Source organism: Mesoplodon densirostris, chromosome 4 (genome assembly GCF_025265405.1).
Source record: "Mesoplodon densirostris isolate mMesDen1 chromosome 4, mMesDen1 primary haplotype, whole genome shotgun sequence".
Classification (NCBI taxonomy): domain Eukaryota; kingdom Metazoa; phylum Chordata; class Mammalia; order Artiodactyla; family Ziphiidae; genus Mesoplodon; species Mesoplodon densirostris.
The window spans coordinates 12,435,910-12,454,557 of NC_082664.1; the positions used below are offsets into that span (position 1 = coordinate 12,435,910).

General features: G+C 55.3%; 1 protein-coding gene across 2 annotated transcripts in view; it reads left to right on the forward strand.

The window, feature by feature from the left end:
* Positions 1 to 5,000: 5,000 nt before the first annotated feature.
* ITPK1 (inositol-tetrakisphosphate 1-kinase) overlaps positions 5,001 to 18,648 on the forward strand; it is a 166,849-nt gene continuing 153,201 nt past the window's right edge. The window contains exons 1-2 of one of the 2 annotated variants that reach the window (XM_060095703.1): positions 5,001 to 5,097; positions 5,570 to 5,801. In XM_060095703.1, coding sequence (XP_059951686.1) covers positions 5,707 to 5,801 — 95 coding nt within the window. In that variant the 5' untranslated portion in view covers positions 5,001 to 5,097; positions 5,570 to 5,706. The remainder of the gene's footprint in view (positions 5,098 to 5,569; positions 5,802 to 18,648) is intronic. The other variant, XM_060095704.1, reaches the window with a different exon arrangement.

The window sequence follows — 18,648 nt, forward strand, 5'->3', positions numbered from 1 at the left end:
CTCCTATTTTTGCACTGTTTTCATCACCGCAGTAGCTCTAGTGACTAGAATAGTTCCTGGCACATAGCCGATACTTAATAAATATTTACTGATTGAGTGAATGAACAGATATTATCCGATTTGATTGTTTAAATGGCCATAGGGGTCCACTTATGGATGATGGTGGCTAACACTCAATAAGGCGTGTCTGATACAGTCCTTTATGAATTTAGACTCTTTCAAACTTCTCGCTAACCTTGTGAGCTACATTTGATAATCACTCCCACAGAATAGATGATCAGGGCTTCCCTGGTGGCACAGTGGTTGAGAGTCTGCCTGCCGATGCAGGGGACGCGGGTTCGTGCCCCGGTCCAGGAAGATCCCACATGCCGCGGAGTGGCTGGGCCCGTGAGCCATGGCTGCTGAGCCTGCGCATCTGGAGCCTGTGCTCCGCAACGGGAGAGGCCACAACAGTGAGAGGCCCGCGTACCAAAAAAAAAGATGATCAAACTGAGGTTTAGACAGATGTATTAAATTGCTCCCGGTCACACAGATAATAACACAGTCTAGCTATCCTGAGCTAGCCCATGTAACTTTGTGTCAGACTGTTGAAGAATGGGTTTACTTAACCAGTCTCCTACAAATGGACACCATCTTATGGTTCCCAGATGAGGCAAGCAAGGCTCAGAGAGGTTAAGAAGCTTGCATAATAAGGTCACACAGCTAGAATTCTGGTCTATCGGCTAAACCCTAAATTCTCCATCACTACATTGTCTCACCTCCCAAAGCCTCCTCCCCCAGAGGAAGGATTGGGGTTAGGAGGTCTTCCCTGCTTCCCAAGTAGGAGGTGCCCTTCCTCCCCAAGGCCCTCTCTCTACTGTTCCTCTCCCCTCTCCGGAATCCTCTCCCAGATGGCCCTAGGCCATGGACACACACTACCCCATTTAATCCCTTAATGGTTCATCTGCCTCCCAAAGGGAATGTAGATGTCTCCAGACTTCCCTTCTGGAGTTTCCCACCTCAGAGAGGTCAGGGACCACCTGAAGGGACTTACCTGAGGTTCATTTAATCAGTCACTTTTAATGAGCACTTCTGCAGGTAGGGAAGTGTTAGAGGCAGTTTGGCTTCCTCTAGAATCCAGATAGCGCCCAGCCAGTAATATCTACTGTTTTTTAAAAATTATTAATTAATTAATTTAAAAATTTTTGGCTGCGTTGGGTCTTCCTTGCTGGGCGCGGGCTTTCTCTAGTTGCGGTGAGTGGGGGCTACTCTTCATTGCGGTGCGCGGGCTTCTCACTGTGGTGGCTTCTCTTGTTGCGGAGCACGGGCTCTAGGCACATGGGCTTCAGTAGTTGTGGCACGCGGGCTCAGTAGTTGTGGCCCACGGGCTTAGTTGCTCCGTGGCCTGTGGGATCTTCCCGGAGCAAGGATCGAACCCGTGTCCCCTGCATTGGCAGGTGGATTCTTAACCACTGCGCCACCAGGGAAGTCCCAAGTATTATCTACTGTTGTGTTTTGGGAACAATGGTGAGCAGAGAAAAGCACAGTCCCTGCCCCCAAAGGGCTTACAGTCTAGTGGTGAGACAAACATTAGTCAAGTACACCACTCAAAGGGGCAAGTGGGATGACCATCCTCACTAGAGGTGCAGAGAGCTAGATGGCTGATGCCAGGAAGGGACACCTGGGCTAGGAGCTGGTGGATGAGTTAATAAGCAAAGAGAGGGAAGAACCTTCCAGAAAAAAAAAGGGCTGCATAGCTAAAGGCTCTAGGGACAGCAAGGATCACCAGAGGCCAGGATGGAGGCAGCAGGGTGAGAGGAAGGTGGTGGGAGATGAGGGTGGGAGGCCTTGACCTTATCAGGGAGGTTTGGTTTTATCCCAAGTACAGTAGAAAGCCACTTCAGCAGCGTGGGGTGGGGGGAGGGCAATGGTGCAGTCTGACTGGACTGATCAAATCTGACTTGCATTCTGAAGACTGCTCTGGCTGAAGGGTGGAGAACAGACTAGCTGAACTAGTGGGCACAGAGAAGTGGGCAAGGGTTGTGGGGAAGGGTTGATGGGCTCTGTGGCACTGAAAGAAAGGAGGAAGTGGTGAATCTGAGAAATATTTGGCCCGAGATTGTGCCCCTTCCTTAGGTCAGCCCATATTCAAAGTCTGGTTGATTGAGCAGGGATGGAGCAGGCAGAAAGGCCCACTCCCTCGGTCAAGGTGGGACAGCTCTGAAGGGTGGTTCTAGCCCTGGAGCTCCCTGGGGGATGACCAACAACTTAAAACAGAAGTAAAAATGTATAGTTTCCCATTCTCAATGGAGAGGAGGTTTGAGGCCATGAATTGCCCAGGGTTCCAGAGAAGTGTGGGTAGGTCCCTGGTCTTATCAATGCATGGGAGGATCCTGATTTGCCCTGGGCAGGGGTCCTGGCCCTCAGAACCTGTCCCTCTCCTCTCACATCCCTCCCATCTCCAGAATGATGGTGAGCCATGGGGATGAGGGGCCTCTTGACCTTGGGGTGCTGGTTCTAGCTTTCCCTCTTACCTGCTCTGTGATCTTGGGCAAATCCTTTTCCCTCTCTGGGTCCATTGCTTCATTGCTAAGACAGGAAGTTGGAGTAATCAGTGACTCAGACTCTGAGAGTTTGTTGAAAGCTACGGTCATTATACATATAACTTCTGGCAGCTGCAGGGGTTCCTGGAGTCCTGGGGTGGGGTAAGGAGGGGACTTAATTGGGTCTCAAGTTAAGGATCCTTACATAAACACACTACTATATATAAAAATAGATAATCAGCAAGGACCTACTGTATAACACAGGGAACTCTACTCAATATTCTATAATAACCTATATGGGAAAAGAATCTGAAAAAGAATGGATATATGTATAGTATAACTGAATCACTTTGCTGTACCCCTGAAACTAACACAATATTATAAATCGATTATACTCTAATATAAAATAAAAATTAAGAAAAAGAATCCTTGTATAGAAGCAACTTAAGTGTCCATTCATAGATGAATGGATAAAGATGTGGTACACACACACACACACACACACACACGAATATTACTCAGCCATAAAGAAGAATCTTACTGTTTGTGACAACATGGATGAACCTAGAGGTTATTATGTAAGTGAAATAAGTCAGACAGAGAAAGGCGAACATCATACGATTTTACTTATATGTTGAATCTAAGAAAACAAATGAACAAACATAATAAAACGGAAACAGACTAATAGATACAGAGAACAAAGTTGTGGTTGCAGGGAAGGGGGGGGGGAATGGGCAAAATAGGTGACGGAGATTAAGAGGGACAAACTTCCAGCTCTAAGATAAATAACAGCACAGGGAATATAGTCAATAACCATATTGTAATCACTTTGTATGGTGACAGATGGTAACTAGACTTACCGTGGTGATCAATTCGTAATGTATTGAATCATTATGTTGTACACCTGAAGCTAATATAATATTGCAAGTCAATTATACTTCAGTTTAAAAAGAAGAGTCCTTGGGTGAGACAGTAACGAGCCCCATTTCTGATGACCTGCTGAGGACCAGTCGAATATCCTGTCTTAATCCTCCCCCAATATTTCTCAGATTCACCACAATCCTTTAAGGCAAGCATTACTTTCTCCACCTAGAGCTCAGAGGCAGAACTTAAGTGACTTGTCCAAGCTGGGAGGAACTGAACTAGGACCCCCCCACCCCACCGCCCAAAGCCAGGTCTTTCTAAAGCCAAAGACTGTTCTTCCCATTTCAATGAGACACATCTCTCCTGTCCCCACTCTGCACCACACCCCCTCATAACACCATACATTTTAGACCTCATCGCCACTGGTCTTTTGCAGCCTGAAGTGCTCTCATGAGGCAGGGCTTACCTCCTCAGGTAAGAGGGAGGACCTGAGGCCCAGAGAGGGTGGGTGGACTGCAAGGTCACCCAGCAGGGGTGCAAGGGGAGGGGAGATGGGTGAAGGGTGGAGCTAGCTGAGAGGTGGACACAGAGGACCTGTGTGCTCACTCAGAGTCAGGTGTGGGTGGACAAGCTTCACCTGGTTGCAACTGGGAAGCCCTGCAGGAGGAAGGATGGGGGAAGCTGTGATTAGGGGAAGAAGGCAGGCGCCTAGGGCTGGGCCTTAAAGAATGAGCTCCAGTTTGGTCAAGGAGAGTCTGTCACCCCTAACAGCTTTGTTTTCCATTTCTCCCTGCTTCTATTCAAGCTGTTCCCCCTTCTCAGGCCTGTCAACATCCTCCTTATTTTTCAAGGTCAGCTTAAATGTCTTCCCTGAAAATCTGAGACCCCTTCCACCCCCCATTCATTTTTTCTGACGGGGCCTGGGGAGAGATGAGACTCTTTGAAGGCAGGATGCTCCCCTACCGCCCCACAGGGCTTGGGCAGGCAGGGTGGGGTTAATGAATCAAGAGCGCTGAGGCTGTGGTCACCCTGCACCCTGAAAGCAGTGTCTTCTGGGCGTGTCCCACCCTGACCCCTGATACTTCTAGTCTCTCCCCCGCCCTCTCCGTTGGAGGGGGCCCAGAGTGTGATTGGTGGTTAACTTCCTAAGCCTGAGAAGGCCCCTGGGTGTTCATGTCCCCACCCTAGGGGCCCCCATCCTGGGCCTGGGTCTGTCTCCTCGGGGAAGACAGATCTCATTTAGTGCCTGCATCCGCCGCGCCACCCCTCCTCCCGCCCCCCTCCTCCCGCGCCCTCTGCAGCAGTTGGGACTGAATAGTGCTGGGGGTACAGAGATGCTTTTGATGAATGAAACTCAGTGGCTCGATCACTCCCAAAGGACAAGCAGAAAATGCCCACACCACGACTCCTCTCGCTCCTTTAAAAAGTAAAAGCACTTGGCAAGGGCTGCCCTAAATTCAGTCCCGCGCCCTCAGTCCCCAAGTTCAACAGCCGGAGCCTCGACACAAACACGCACGAAAGGAGTAGGCGGGGGAAGGCGCGGCGCCTTTAAGAGGCGGCGGGCGGTGCTGCCCCCTAGCGGCCGGCGCGGCCGCGCTTCCTCCGCCCCGGCGGGGTCCAGCGGGCCGCCCGGCCGGGTCAGCACGGCGGCGGTGGCGGGCTGCGGGCTAGGCCGAGGACGGGGACGAGGAGGAAGCGGCGGCGGCGGCGGGTGAGGACGGCTGGGCGGGGGGAGCGGGCGGCCGCGTGCGCCACGCCGGGGTCCGAGCGCGCCGGGAAGGGCACGCGCCCGGGTTGGATCGGCCGAACGCGCCGCCGGGGACTCGGAGTGGGGACCGCGGGCGAGAGCGAGAGGGAGGGCGAGGAGAAGGAACTCGGGGGCGGCGCGCAGCCCGAGCGCGGGGGCGATCCGCCGTGGCCGCCGCTGGAGGGCGTGTTGCTCGGTCCCGAGCGCCGGGAGGGCGGTGGGCTGGGCGGCGCCAGCGAGGGAGGGCCTCCCTCCTCTCCTCCCCGGCCCGGCCTGGCGCTCGCGAACTTGCGCGCCGGGAGCCCGGCGGGCGGCGGGGGCGTGGGCGGCGGCGGCGCGGGCGGCCCCGACGCGGCGGCAGCCAGTGGAATGCCGCGCTGAGCGCCGCTCCCTCCGCCTGGGCGCCCGCCCCGCCCCGGCCCGCCCCTCCCGGCAGGACTGCGCGCCCGGAGCCCCGTTCCGCGTCCCCGCCGCCGGGAGGAGGTGCCCGCAAGCTCGCGGCGCGCGCCGGGCCGCCAGACTCGGCCTGTGGGCGATTTCCTCCGGACCCCAGCTCCCCGCCCGAAAAGGAAGATGCAGACCTTTCTGAAAGGGAAGAGAGTTGGCTACTGGCTGAGCGAGAAGAAAATCAAGAAGCTGAATTTCCAGGCCTTCGCCGAGCTGTGCAGGTATGGAGGGACGGGGCTCCGGCGTCCGGGGACCCCCGGCCCGAGCCCAGTTCAGCCTCAACGGCTGTTTTGGGAGGTTAGAGCGAAACGGAAAGGAGCGGTGCGCGGGGACACTGAGTCCGAGTAGCCAGGTGGCGGTGGTGGCCGCCGGCTGTGTTCGAGAGAAGCAGTGGCCGGTATGGGCGGTGTGGCACGGACCAGGGCTCTCAGGTGCACTGGGACCCCGGGTGGGGAGACCCCTGCCTCCCCAGGGCACGGTGGGAGCGCTGCTAAAGGTGGCAGAGGGACCTGGGAAATCGGGGGATCCACGCTGTCTGCCTGTGGCTGGAGGTTACTTTTGGACTGGAGTGTTTTTCTTCCTTCGTCCGCTTCCCTTCATGGAGAAGGGCACCAATGTTTGTATGTTTGCGGACCACCTACTATGTGCCCCGCCGGTGCAGCTCTCTTTGCAAGAAGCTGTCATTGCATGTCACTGGATTAAGCCTCTTTGAAGCGAGTAGCAATACTTGGCATGTATGTGATTTGCTGTCTCATTAGAGCCTCGCACCAGCCTTGGGAATTGGCTGGGTTGGTGATTCAGGGCCACGTGTCTAAGAAGGGTAATCCATCCGCAGAGAGATGGGGTACCTGGCCCCGGGTCCCACATCTAGGGAGTGGCTGGTGCAGAGGAGGTGCTGGGTAGATGCTTGCGGTGTAGAATGGCTTTCGTCCCTCTGGGCTCCACCCCCCCGCCCCACCTCCCCATGCTGGTCCTCAGTGGGGGAGACTCCGGGTGTTTTAATAAGATCGCATTCTTAGTCCATTACAGATGCATCCAGTCTTGGGTCAGGTATGCCTCACCTTGTTCCACCACGGTGGCTTTGCCTCTGAGAAGCTGTTAGTTAAATCCTGTTCTCAGTGAAAGCCTGAGAGAATCAAGCTCCTCAAGCCTTTTGCAAACTCTAGGGGGAAAACCCTTTTGTTATGCAGCGTCTCCATTTGGTAGATTTGATTCTCGAAAATGGGTCCCACTTGCATTTTTGTCCCTATTGGGTCACCAAACATAATGATGAATTGAACAATTGGGTTTCATTATCTCCTGGTGTGCGGAGAAAGTGGCCAGTCTGAGCTGGTCCGCGCAGGCTGGCCTGGCAGTACCTCTGTGCCCCTCATGCCTGTCCCCCGGGCCTGTTGCTCCTTTGCCTTGTTCCAGCCCCCCAGGAGCTCTTCTCCCCACAGCCAGAGGGGCGCACCTTGTATAAAACAGCTCCTGGCTCTGCATCCCTTGGTCTGGGGATGGAGTTGGCTGCCTTCTCTCCTGCTGGCTTCCCCAGGAGAAAGCAAGCTTTTCATGGTCAGTAGGGCATGCCGAGTGGCCGGGGAATTCACAAGGAAACCAGGAGGAACTTGCAGCCAGAGCTTTGAAAGTGGGTCTGAAGACTTTTGCAGCGTCAAAAAGGGGCACTTGAACATTGCACCGCAGATACGCACACTTGTGGAAAATGTGCCCTAGATACTGAAGAAATGTGGAGAAGCCCCTTTGACGTGTTCTCGAAGTCTGGTGCTGGTGTTAGGTGCCCGAGCTCCCCCTGCAGTCATCTAAGACTTGGGAAATCCCCACTGATACCTTGCACCCTTTTTCCTGAGGTCTCTCTGTATTTGTGTCATCCTGTGTCTGCAGCTAAAGCATGAGGCTTGTCATCTGGTTGGTATGTTTTGCTTGGTAATTAGGAGGCTCTCGCAAAACAGTTCCAGCCGAGACTCGTGGCTGGGTCCTCAGGCTGGACTTGCGGATTGGCTTTCCCTCCCCGTGGACCCTCCTGTCTGTAAAGAGGGGGCTTCAGGGCAAGCCGTGATGTCAACCGTTCTGGGGGAGATCCAGCACGGAGTGTTGATTTCTCTGAAGGGGTTATTGTGTTCAAAGTCTAGTTGCGTTCTTCTGGCCAAATGGGCTTCAAAGAGAGGAAGGGAAACGTCTGGGTCATTCTAGAACCTCAGGAAACCCACTTTGTGTTTTCAGGGGTGCTTTAGATATTTAGTCACTTAAGCTTAGGAAGGAAAAGAAAACACCAAAAAGAATTTTTCTGTTTCTTCTCTCCTTTATTACTTTCAGGGCAGCGCCCCCTGGTGGCCGCGTTTTTGTACTGGGTGCAAAACACTCCCACCCTCGAGAGAGTGGCCAGAGTCCTTTGCTGCTCTGGTGTTTGATGTGCAGTCTCAGTGGCCGAGAAGGGGCTGTAGATGGACATTGTCATGTTTTTGACTTTCACAGTCCGGGGGTGCAGCGCTCCCATGGATGGGTGATGAATTGTCTGTGAGTCCCATAGTTAAGAAGTCCGGAGATGTTTGAAAATGGCTTGAGGCTGTGCTCCGAATGTTTGGGGCAGTGGCAGTGGCAGAGAGGATGACCTGAGTGGATCGGGATGAGTTGTTTGTTTAGTCGAACGTCAGTCAGGCCTTGTAAAAATCTTAGAGCAGGAAAGGGTGTGGGAGATCATCTTACCAGCACCCCCACCCTGACCCCCACCGCTCCCATGCCCCTGTGTTTTTTTTGGCCGCACCGCCCGGCTTGCGGGATCTTAGTTCCCCAATCAGGGATCAAACCTGTGCCCCCTGCAATGGAAGTGCCGAGTCTTAACCACTGGACCGCCAGGGAAGTCCCCCCAGCCCCTTTGTTTTACAGGCGGGGGTATGGCATGAGACGGAGCAGCCTCCATACGTTTGTTCCTTTTGTTCAATTTCTAGAATGGGTCCAACCTGGGCACCTTGAGACCCACACGGAAAGCAAGTCCTTTCTCCTTGGGCATCTCCGACAGTTGGGCGGACCCCCTCATTATCTTCACGGGGTCCAGCTGCTGCCGTTTTGTCTTGGAGACACTTCCTTGCAAGGCTGAGCTGTGGCCTCAGCAGGTGTAATGTCTGCTCTCTGAGGGGCATCACCCGCTGCAGGCATCCGTGGGCCATTGGAGCAGGTCCCGCTGGGACACCTTAGCAGGCGTGAGGGCCAACCCTTCGGACCCTGGTGCACCTCGATGGGATGGGCTTTCTGGCTCCTCGACAGATGGGCCTTGACTCAGCTTGTTTTTCATGGCACTGTTTGTTCCCGCCCCTCTCCTGCGTGTCTTCCCTTCTCCACGGGGACGGCTCTGGTGTTCTCTTACCCTCCTACCTGCCTTCCCCTTCCCCTCACACTGGAGCACCCTTGCAGCTCCCTCACACCTCCCTTTGTGCCTTTTCGAGAAGTCCAGAAGGAACTTCAGGCAGGGAGCAAAGAAGTAAAGCTGTTAGTTGGAAATATCTGGTAATTTTTTTTTTTTTTTTTTTTGGCTGCGTTGGGTCTTCGTTGCTGTGTGCGGGCATTCTCTAGCTGCGGCAAGTGGGGGCTACTCTTGGTTGCGGTGCACAGGCTTCTCATTGCGGTGGCTTCTCTTGTTATGGAGCATGGGCTCTAGGCCCGTGGGCTCAGCAGTTGTGGCGCACAGGCTTAGTTGCTCCGCGGCATACGGGATCTTCCCGGACCAGGGCTCGAACCCGTGTCTCCTGCATTGGCAGGCAGATTCTTAACCACCGTGCCACCAGGGAAGTGCATGGTGGGTGACTTTTTAATTTTTAGTTTTCTTAGTTCTCCACAGTGCCCTGTGTGGAAAGGCTGGCTGACCTGGTTCCCTTTGTCCGCGTTTTCTGTGTCAGCCCTCCAGCGCTTCACCCCCCCACTCCTCTTTCCTGCGGTTGAACGTGTGTTGCAGGAGGTGGTGGAAAGGCGCAAGACATCACGAAACATTTTGGTGTAGAACGTGGGTGAACCTCTGTCTGTCTTTACTGTCGTGTTACCTGACTTTTTTTTTTTTTTTTTTTTTTTTTTTTTGCGGTACGCGGGCCTCTCACTCTTGTGGCCTCTCCCTTTGCGGAGCACAGGCTCCGGACGCGCAGGCTCAGCGGCCATGGCTCACGGGCCCAGCCGCTCCGCGGCATGTGGGATCTTCCCGGACCGGGGCACGAACCCGTGTCCCCTGCATCGGCAGGCGGACTCAACCACTGCGCCACCAGGGAAGCCCTACCTGACTTTTTAATGCTGGAACCTCATCTCACATCATCCTCCCTGTAGCTCAGGGTGGCAGAATGGGGGAACTGAGGCTTGGAGCATATGAGGGACTTGCATTCGGAGTGGAGGGCTTCCCTGAGCCCAGACCCCAGGTCTCTACACCTGAGGATGTGGCTGCCTTGTTTATTAAGAAGTTCTTTGCCCAGCTTAGGCCTGGGCTCTTGGAGGCTCCAGAAGGAGGGCGCTGGGAGTTTGGTGTTAACAGTACCCTGGCCTCCAGGGTACCCCCAGGCCGTCCCTTCCCCTAAGGGCCCTTCAGGGCCTACATTCCTGTCTTTATTTTTATTTATTTTATTTTTTACTTTTTTGCTGTGAGGCATGTGGGATCTTAGCTCCCCGACCAGGGATCGAACCCGCAACCCCTGCAGTGGAAGTGCGGAGTCTTAACCATTGGACTGCCAGGGAAGTCCCCATTCCTTTCTTTAAATGAAGGAATCCAGAAGGTTCGTTTTTGCTGGGATGGTTTAGCATTTTTCTGTGCTGGGATTCTTTTCGGAGCTTCTTAGTGGGGAGGGAGGAGAATCTTTTCCTAGATTAAGCGCTGCTGCTCTGTGAGTGGGTATTTTTCTGTTTGTCTTAGTGTCTGGATCTGGCACCGTTTTGGGGGCGTGGAGGTGGGAAGAGGTGCTGACTTAGGTTTTCTTTGCAGCTGTGCACCGGGACTGTCCATACCCAGCCTTGTAAGTAAACACTTTCCAACAGCTTCCGAGGGAGCAAACTGGGCTTCCCACAGGAGAAGACGGCCATCTGGGCGCTGCTGTATGTTGATGAGCCTGCCTGGGTCCCAGGCCTGGGTCTACAACAGGCCACCCATGTGACCCTGGGCATGTGCCTCAGTGTCCTCATCTTTAAAGTGAGGATAATGAGGGCTTCCCTGGTGGCGCAGTGGTTGAGAGTCCGCCTGCCGATGCAGGGGACACGGGTTTGTGCCCCGGTCCGGGAGGATCCCACATGCCGCGGAGCGGCTGGGCCCGTGAGCCATGGCCGCTGAGCCTGCACGTCCGGAGCCTGTGCTCTGCAACGGGAGAGGCCACAACAGTGAGAGGCCCGCGTACCGCAAAAAACCAAAAAACCAAAACAAAAACAAAAGTGAGGATAATGACAGTATTAGCTCAGGGTTATGAGCCTTAAAAATGTCAGTATGCAGATGCATACCGTGCCTGGAGCTCTGTGAACGGTGGTTGCTGTCCTTGGTGAGGGGGGAGTGGGCTTCTGCCCACGAATGCCTTTTTACTCCCAGATCTTTGGCATTTGCAGATGGAGTGTCCCCGGCCTGGGCCATTTTTGAGTGACCCTGAAGTCCGGGAGGGATGCTGACTGCTCATCCTGCCTGCGTGTGAGGTGTGTGTGGGGCTGGCGGGCATGGCTAAGGAGGGGCTACCCTGCCTGGTGCCCCCCAGCATGTCCCTTCACACCCGGCCTGTGGGACTCTTACAGCCCCTTGGGGGGCGGGGCTGCTGTCCTCACCTACTTTATGGATGGGGAGCCTGAGAAAATTACATTAATGCCAGATGATACTTTCATTCTTTCAAGTTCTGAGATTCAAGAGGAGTTTGTGCTGGGTTTCCTGAAAATGCCAGGCGTCTCCACGAGCAATCATGATGCTGTTATTCACTAACATTTATTGTTTTATCTTTTTGAATATTAAATACATGCATATGTTAAAATGAAACCCAGAGGATTCAAGATACACAATGAAAAGGACTCAAAATACACAATGAAAAGTCAGTCCGTTTCCTTCTTGTTCTTGAGTTCCGGTCACTCAGGGACATGTGCTGTTGGCAGTCTCTTTCTCTGGAGGTGTTTTTTTTTTTCCTTTTTAACTTTTTTTTTTTTTTAATTGAATGAAAGATTCTTGAAATTCTGTAGTGCTTTACAACTTTCACAAGTTTCACACATGATTTTATATAATCCCATAATAACCTTTTTTAAAAAAAATCCCCTACTCCTATACTGCCCCTCCCCCCTTCTCTCGAGGTGTTTTGTGCAAAACACAGGGTGCGTGTGTGGGGGTCTCTTCCGCCCATATCGTTCTGCCCTCGGCTCCCTTCGCGGAACACCGTGTCTTAGAGAAATTGAACATCACTGCTTCTTTGGAGACAGTTCTGTTTCACTTGCCTCGTTTCTTTAACGGCTCTGGGGTCCAGCTCTTAGACCAGTGGACCCTATTTCTTGCCCTGTGGTTGGCTTCTGCCGGTGTGGACAGTGGGGCAGGGAGTGCTGTGCCCCATCGCCTGAGTGCTCATTGCTAGATGAGTGAGCCCTGGGTCAAAGGGCATAGGCATTTTACTTTTTCGTGGCAGTTCTGAAACCACTCACCAGGACAGGGCACTGCTCACAGATGACAGCGCATGGGAGGGCCTGTCCCGCACACCCTCCCCAGCACAGCTCGTGGACAGATATTTCTGATCTTGGCCACACACATGGGTGAGAAATGGCGCTTTTGGTTTGCATTTCTCTTATGACGGTGAGATGGAGTTCATGTAGGCGGCGCTGGCTGTGCTTGGGCAGGCGTGGGGCAGAGCTGGGCCCACTTGTGCCTCAGGCTGGGGCCTCCCATCCTAACCCCTGGGCCCTCCTGCCTCCACGGGTTATTTCTCCCTCGTGATTTAGCAGGTTTGGGGCATTCAGTAACTGCTTAGTGAAGTGCCGCATGAGTGCAGTTCCTGAACAGTTGGGTGTAAATAGGGTTTCTGTTCCTACTTGTATTTTGAATTCAGCTGGTAAGCTAGCTTTTTGAGGGAATGTTCTGGTACCTCCTTTATAGAAAGTAAGATTCATTTAGAAAGCAAATCATCATTCAGGAGCTGGGCACCTACTCCCTCCCTGGCAAAGCCGCGGTCTTAAACCCCTTCCCTCTTGGTGCATGACTCGGGCCCATCCCGACCTTTCCCCCTCCGCTGGCCCTCAGGGACCCGGCCTGGGTGTGTGGCCTGCTTAGGCGAGAGAGTGCCGTGCTCCCCAGGGAAGCCCAGGCAGGGTGCGGAGGCTTATCCAAGGTGACGCAGTGGGATGTGGTAGGGGTCGGGGGAGGGGGCCCTCTCCCCACTCCAAGGCCAGCGCGCCCTCCCCGCTGCCTGCTGAAGCCTCTTTTCAAACTGCGCCTCCTCTGGAGCTGTGAATGAGGCCGTTCCCTTGGGCTGTTTGAATTCCGCCTGCTGCCTTGTCTTGCCTGCTCCCAGCTGCCCTCAGAAAGCAGCTGCCCTTGTGGCCTGCGCCTCCCCAGCCGGGCCTCATGGGCAGGATTGCGTCGGCCTGTCGGGCTGACAGCTCCTGGGGGTGCCCCAGTTTTAGGGCTCGGGGGGTGGATCTGTCACTGGCCATGCAGAGTTGAGAATCATTCTGTGAAGGATCCCCGGACTCCTGCCCCCTCCCCTCCCAGGCCCGTGGGTGCGGGGTGCCCACCCCCGTTGACTGCCCTTGGTGTTCCCAGCAGCCCTGCCGTCAGAGCCCGCTGGGCAGACTCTGCTAAGCCGCCAGCTGCCCCGGAGGCAGAAGCAGGACACACAGGCCAAAGTCCCTCCCGAAGATAGCTTCTGGGAGATGCCTTTTGTTCTTTCCTTTTGCTCAGGATCCTAAACCCTTAGTGCCCCCCGGCTGCCCTTGTCTGTCTCTGCTCATTGTCTGTCTCTCCTTTGGAAAGTTGGTTCCATAAAGGTCGAGACTTTGACAGTTCTGTTCCCTGCTGAAGCCCCAGTGCTTGTAGCAGGGCACACAGTAGGGGCTCAAGAGAGCATCTGTTAGTGGCGGAAGGAACTGACTGGTGGGTTTTGGAAGCCTTTTCTGTGTCCCTGTGACTCAGCTAAAGCTACTTGTGACTCTGGAGTGCTCTGGGCCAGGAGGGAAGACCCAGGGTGAAGGTGGTAGGTCCGAGGTCAGGGAGGAGACCGTTGGCTTCATTGCTTCATTCCTTCATTCACTCAGCGAGTCCCGAGCATCCACCCTGGCTTGCCTTGTGCTGGTGCTGGTCCCTGCCCCCCTGCGCCTGGTAAGGAGATGAAGGGAAACCAGCACACAGGTACATTTAAAACGCTGCAAGGTAGAACGAGAGCCAGGAAGCCTGCCGATGGGAAAGCCATGGCAGGAGCCGCTGCAGGCACTTCAGCACTGTGTGGTCAGAGAAGGCCTCTCTGAGGAGGTGACGTTTAATGAGGGGCGAGTGCCTGTTCCTCTAGGAGCTGAGGAGCTACAGGGCGGGTGGGGTCTGCTGCCCGGAGGTCACACGCCCTGGCCTGCCTCTGCCGTGGCCCCGGGTTCCCTGAGGACCGAGGGCAGTGTCTAGGGAAGAGCAGGCCAGTTTCCACATTAGACAGGCGGTGGTCAAAGGAGCAGCAGGGTGTCCTGCAGTAGCGTTGTTCCCTGACAGTGTGACAGGGGACCAGGGGGGTGGCCCTGGAACCTTCCTGCACCTGAGGCTGCAGCTGTGCTCTGGGGGCCAGACAGGCGGACAGATGCTCCCCTCTGGCCTCGTTCAGCGCGGACTTTGTGTTCAGGAATGAGCAGTTCTGGGCTTTGGGGGGCTGGCGCGGGGATGGGTGGGGGACCCTATGGCCCTGGTAGGCCCTAGGCCAGCTGACCTTTCCTAAAACTCAGGTTAGGCCTCAGGTGCCCAGGGAGCGGGGGAAAGGATGCTTTCTCTCTTTTACACTCATTTACCTTCCTCCAGGCCAGTGTTTGCTAAACTCGCCCAACAAAAGCAGCACTGGGGGCACCAGTGAAAAACGTATCCTTGAGTCCACCCCCTCCCCCTTAAAATTCTCCAGGGAAAGGGTCTGGGAGCCTCCTCTTAACAAGTGACCTGCTGATTCTTCTGGGAAATGGACACTGTCATTTCCCAAACAGTGTTACTAGGCCTCACCCCCGAACCATCAGGCACGTTTGACGCTGAGTTAAACAGGCAAAAGCAGCTTCTTTACTGTGGGGCTTCTCTGGGACAGGGGCTTTCCAGGAGGGCACCTAGGATGTAAAGGTTCCCAGGCTGGTCTGTTCCCGGAGTCCCTGTGCGGGACTTGTGTTCCCCGGAGCCCACCCTGGGAAACTCTGGTGAGGCACTCGCCACCTGCTGCCTTGTTTGAACCTCATCCATCACACGGGAGGGGGGCAAGGCAGGGGCCCCAGGCTGCCTACCCAGCTTCCCTGCCTGCTGGTTGCTACCTTTTGGGCAGTCCTGTTTCCCCTTTTAAAAATGTCTCGCCTCTGGCTGCTGGTTTGCACTGAAGTTACTTAGAGGTGGGTCCTGAGGCTGGGGCGGAGCTAGTTTTTGCACCGGAGACATTCCTGGGGACTGGCTCAGCCAGGTGCACGCTGATTATCAGGCCAGGGCCGGGAGCAGAGGCCGGGGCACAGCCTGCGGTGCCTTAGTCTGCAAACCCATGGGCTCCTCATCAGGCTTCGGCCTGCTCGGGTCTTAGAGCCTCTGAGCCATGAAACCAGAACCGGGGGCTTGTCCAGGAGGCCCTCCATGCTTCAGAAGGGCTGTGTTGAAGTTCCCTCCTGTTCCCTCCTGGATCAGTGGCTCATACCAGATTTCAGAGCACAGGGGGAACTTAACCACGGGCCGGGCACTATTGTAGGTCGGGAACCTACTCTCCAAGATGGCACGTCTCCATTTGCTAGACGAGAACACCGAGGCTTGGGGAGCGGCGGGATGACTTGCCTGCTCACTCAGCTGTGAGTGGCGGAGCTTGGATTCACCCTCGGGGCTCACTGACTCTCGGAGCCCTGCTGTTTCTACCCTTCTAGGTGGCTTTTATCTCCATCTTGAATGTGACATCTTGGTACCATTGGACTGATACCCAGTTTCAGAAGAAAATCCAGGCATTCTTTTCTGAGCATCCTCTGTGTGCAGTTACGGGGCCCAGAGGGGTGGTGGGTGGTGAGACGTCTGTAACCTCGGAGCACAAGACTGGCCTGATTGGCTGTAGACGACTGACAAGCCATTCCGCCTCCCCAGGCCTCTGCTCCTCCATCTGTAAAGTGGGCATAGTACACCCACCTCTAGGGCAGCTGAGCGCGACAGGTGCTTCGGGTGTGACAGGACTCCCCCTCCCCGTGGGCCACCTCCCACACCCTCCTACCCGGCCAGGCCAGGGTCTGGGGCCTCTGACATATCTCTGGTGGGAGCCTCCAGCCCAGGGCAGGCAGAGAGCCTCCCTGTCCGGCTCTCCTATCGTTTTCTGGTGTGGGGGACCTGCAGCGCCTGTGCCCAGGACATGCCCCCCAGCCTCTCAGCTCACTGCTTCCTGGGAGGGGCTGTGCGTGGTAGGTGGCTGCAGAGTGGAGGCCCCTGTGGCAGTTTTGCTTTCATTTCTGCCTCACACCCTTTATCCATCCAACAGTCGAGGGCTGGGGTGTGGAAACCTCTGGAGCCCTGCCTGGGGCCCTCGTCCCAGTGCAGGTTGCTAGGCACCCCCCTTCCCGGTGGATGAGTTTGGGTGCAGTGGACCCGTGCAGCAGTGAGCACCCCGGGGGTGGCCTGGGGCCGCGGAAGGCTCTTCCTCGCAGCGCATTGGGCTGGGTCCCATGGAGGGGAGGGTGGTAGGAGGGGGCTGCAGGTTGTGCGTGGCCCTCTTTCTGTTCTCTAGGGGGGATGGGGGGGCCCTTGGAGAGGAGAGAAGGGGCCATGTGTGGGGGCGGTATTTGTGAGTCCCCAGGGGCTGTTGTGCTGTTTCCCATCCTCCCGGGATCCTGGGCGTCTTTCTGAGGAATGTTCAGTGCTGTGGGACTCTGGCTTTCTCTCTGGATGGGGTTTCCTCTTTGTTCCCCAGCCCGTGTTACAGAGGCCCAGAAGGCAGATGCAGAGGTAGCCCCAGGTTGCAGAGCTGGTAGGTGGGGCAGCTTGGATTTGAACCTGGCCTTGCTGACACTAAAGCTTCTATTCTTTAAGATTTTATTCTAAAAGTCCGAACATTCACTGTGGGATCCTTGAAAAGAAGCAAAGGAATTGCGGCCATTCTGTCAGAGATCTGTTCCCGCCTCCCTGCGGGCAGGTCTGGGCAGGGGCTCCAGGGTCCCGTCGGGAAGGAGTTCTGCTTGTTGCGGAATCAGCCCCCAAGCCCCCCGCCTGCACTTGGAACCTGGCGCAGCACGTCGTGGCCTGTGCCTAAGGAGGTTTCGTTCCTTAGGCTGCCTGAGCCTCTGGGCCTCCGTGCCCCTGCTGGTGAGGAATGTGCTTACTCCCTTGGGGGAGCTGCTGTGGCTGCCCCTGGCATGGAGCGGGCAGTGGGGTCCGTGGCTTGATGTCGTGGCCTCGTTTCCAGTGTCACGAGAACAGCTGAGCCCTGGGAATAACAGCAGCTCCCGATTCTGGAGCTCCAGCCACGGGCCTGACCCTGTGCTTTAAGGCTCCCAGTCCACACGCGGAAACAGGCTCAGAGAGGGTAAGGGACCTTCCCCGGGTTTCACAGCTCGTCACTCCTGGGGGTGCGATTTGAACAGCGCTTTCTGTGAATCTGAAGCTCCGACCCTTGACCATTAAGAGTTCCTTTCTTTGTAAATGAAGGCAGAGGATGAGAGGGTGGCTTTCCTTTTGCCTGAGCTCTTTTCTGATGACCCGTCCTCTGTGCCCTTTAGTGTTTAACTTTTCTCCTTTTCATTTTCAATGTCCGTTGGATGTATGGCTTGCCTGGAGTCAGGAAGTTTAGGTGCTGGCTCTGTTGGTGTCCAGTCCGGCTGGGTATCAGCTGAGTCACCTTTCAGCAGCGTTGCCATCCGTCCCGTGGATGCCGAGTTTGGACCGCCCAGTTTGCGGCGTGCTCTGTCCAGATAGCGTCATTCAGATTCCCAGGAGCTGAGCATTCCCGCCTCGCACGCTCCTGCCTTGAAATCCTCTGAGCCTATGTGGATGAGGCCCCATGGCCTACTCTTCTGCTTAAATTGCCATGCGTGTCCCTTTTTGGGGTCACCTTGGGGAACCTTGGTGCTTTTTCTACTGACGGTAGAGGGTTTTGGAAGCACCTTGGAAAGGCCCCCAAAACCTGGAAGGCTCTTGGGACCATTCTCATTGGAGCCATTCCTCGGCTTCAGAAGTGGGGGGATGCTTGTGAAAGAGCTCCGAGATCAGGAGCAGGAACTTGCAGGCTGGGATGCTGGGTTCTGGCTGTGTGACTTTGGGCCAAGCCACCTCACCTCTCTGAGGCTTTCGTTTCTATACCTGAAATGGGAGTTTTCTACCAACCTGCAGCAGAATAGTTCTGCAGATTGGGTGAGCTGAGGCAGCTTGAGTCTTTTTTAGCGCAGACCCTGGCTCTTGGTGGGCAAATGGTAACTCTGTTATTCAGAGTCAGCCATTAAAGGGTGATGGAGGGGCTTCCCTGGTGGCGCAGTGGCTGACAGTCCACCTGCCGATGCAGGGGACACGGGTTCGTGCCCCGGTCCGGGAAGATCCCACATGCCACGGAGCGGCTGGGCCCGTGAGCCATGGCCGCTGAGCCTGCGCCTCCAGAGCCTGTGCTCCGCAACGGGAGAGGCCACAACAGTGAGAGGCCCGCGTACCGCAAAAAAAAAAAAAAAAAAAAAAAAAAGGGTGATGGAGCTGTTGACCAGGAGCTTATGTTTGAGCAGCCCTCATATCTGGGAAGAAGATGGGCAAGCTGAGTTTCGGAAGCCTCTTAGGTAGGGCTGTGCTGGATTCCTTGTGATGTCCCAGGGACAGTGTGTATCTTGGTCAGTGGTGGGATGTGAAGGCTGACCCAGCCTCTTACTGGATGGGTGACCCTGGTGTGTTTTGGCCCCTCTCTGGGCCTTAATTTCCTCCTTGATAAGAGT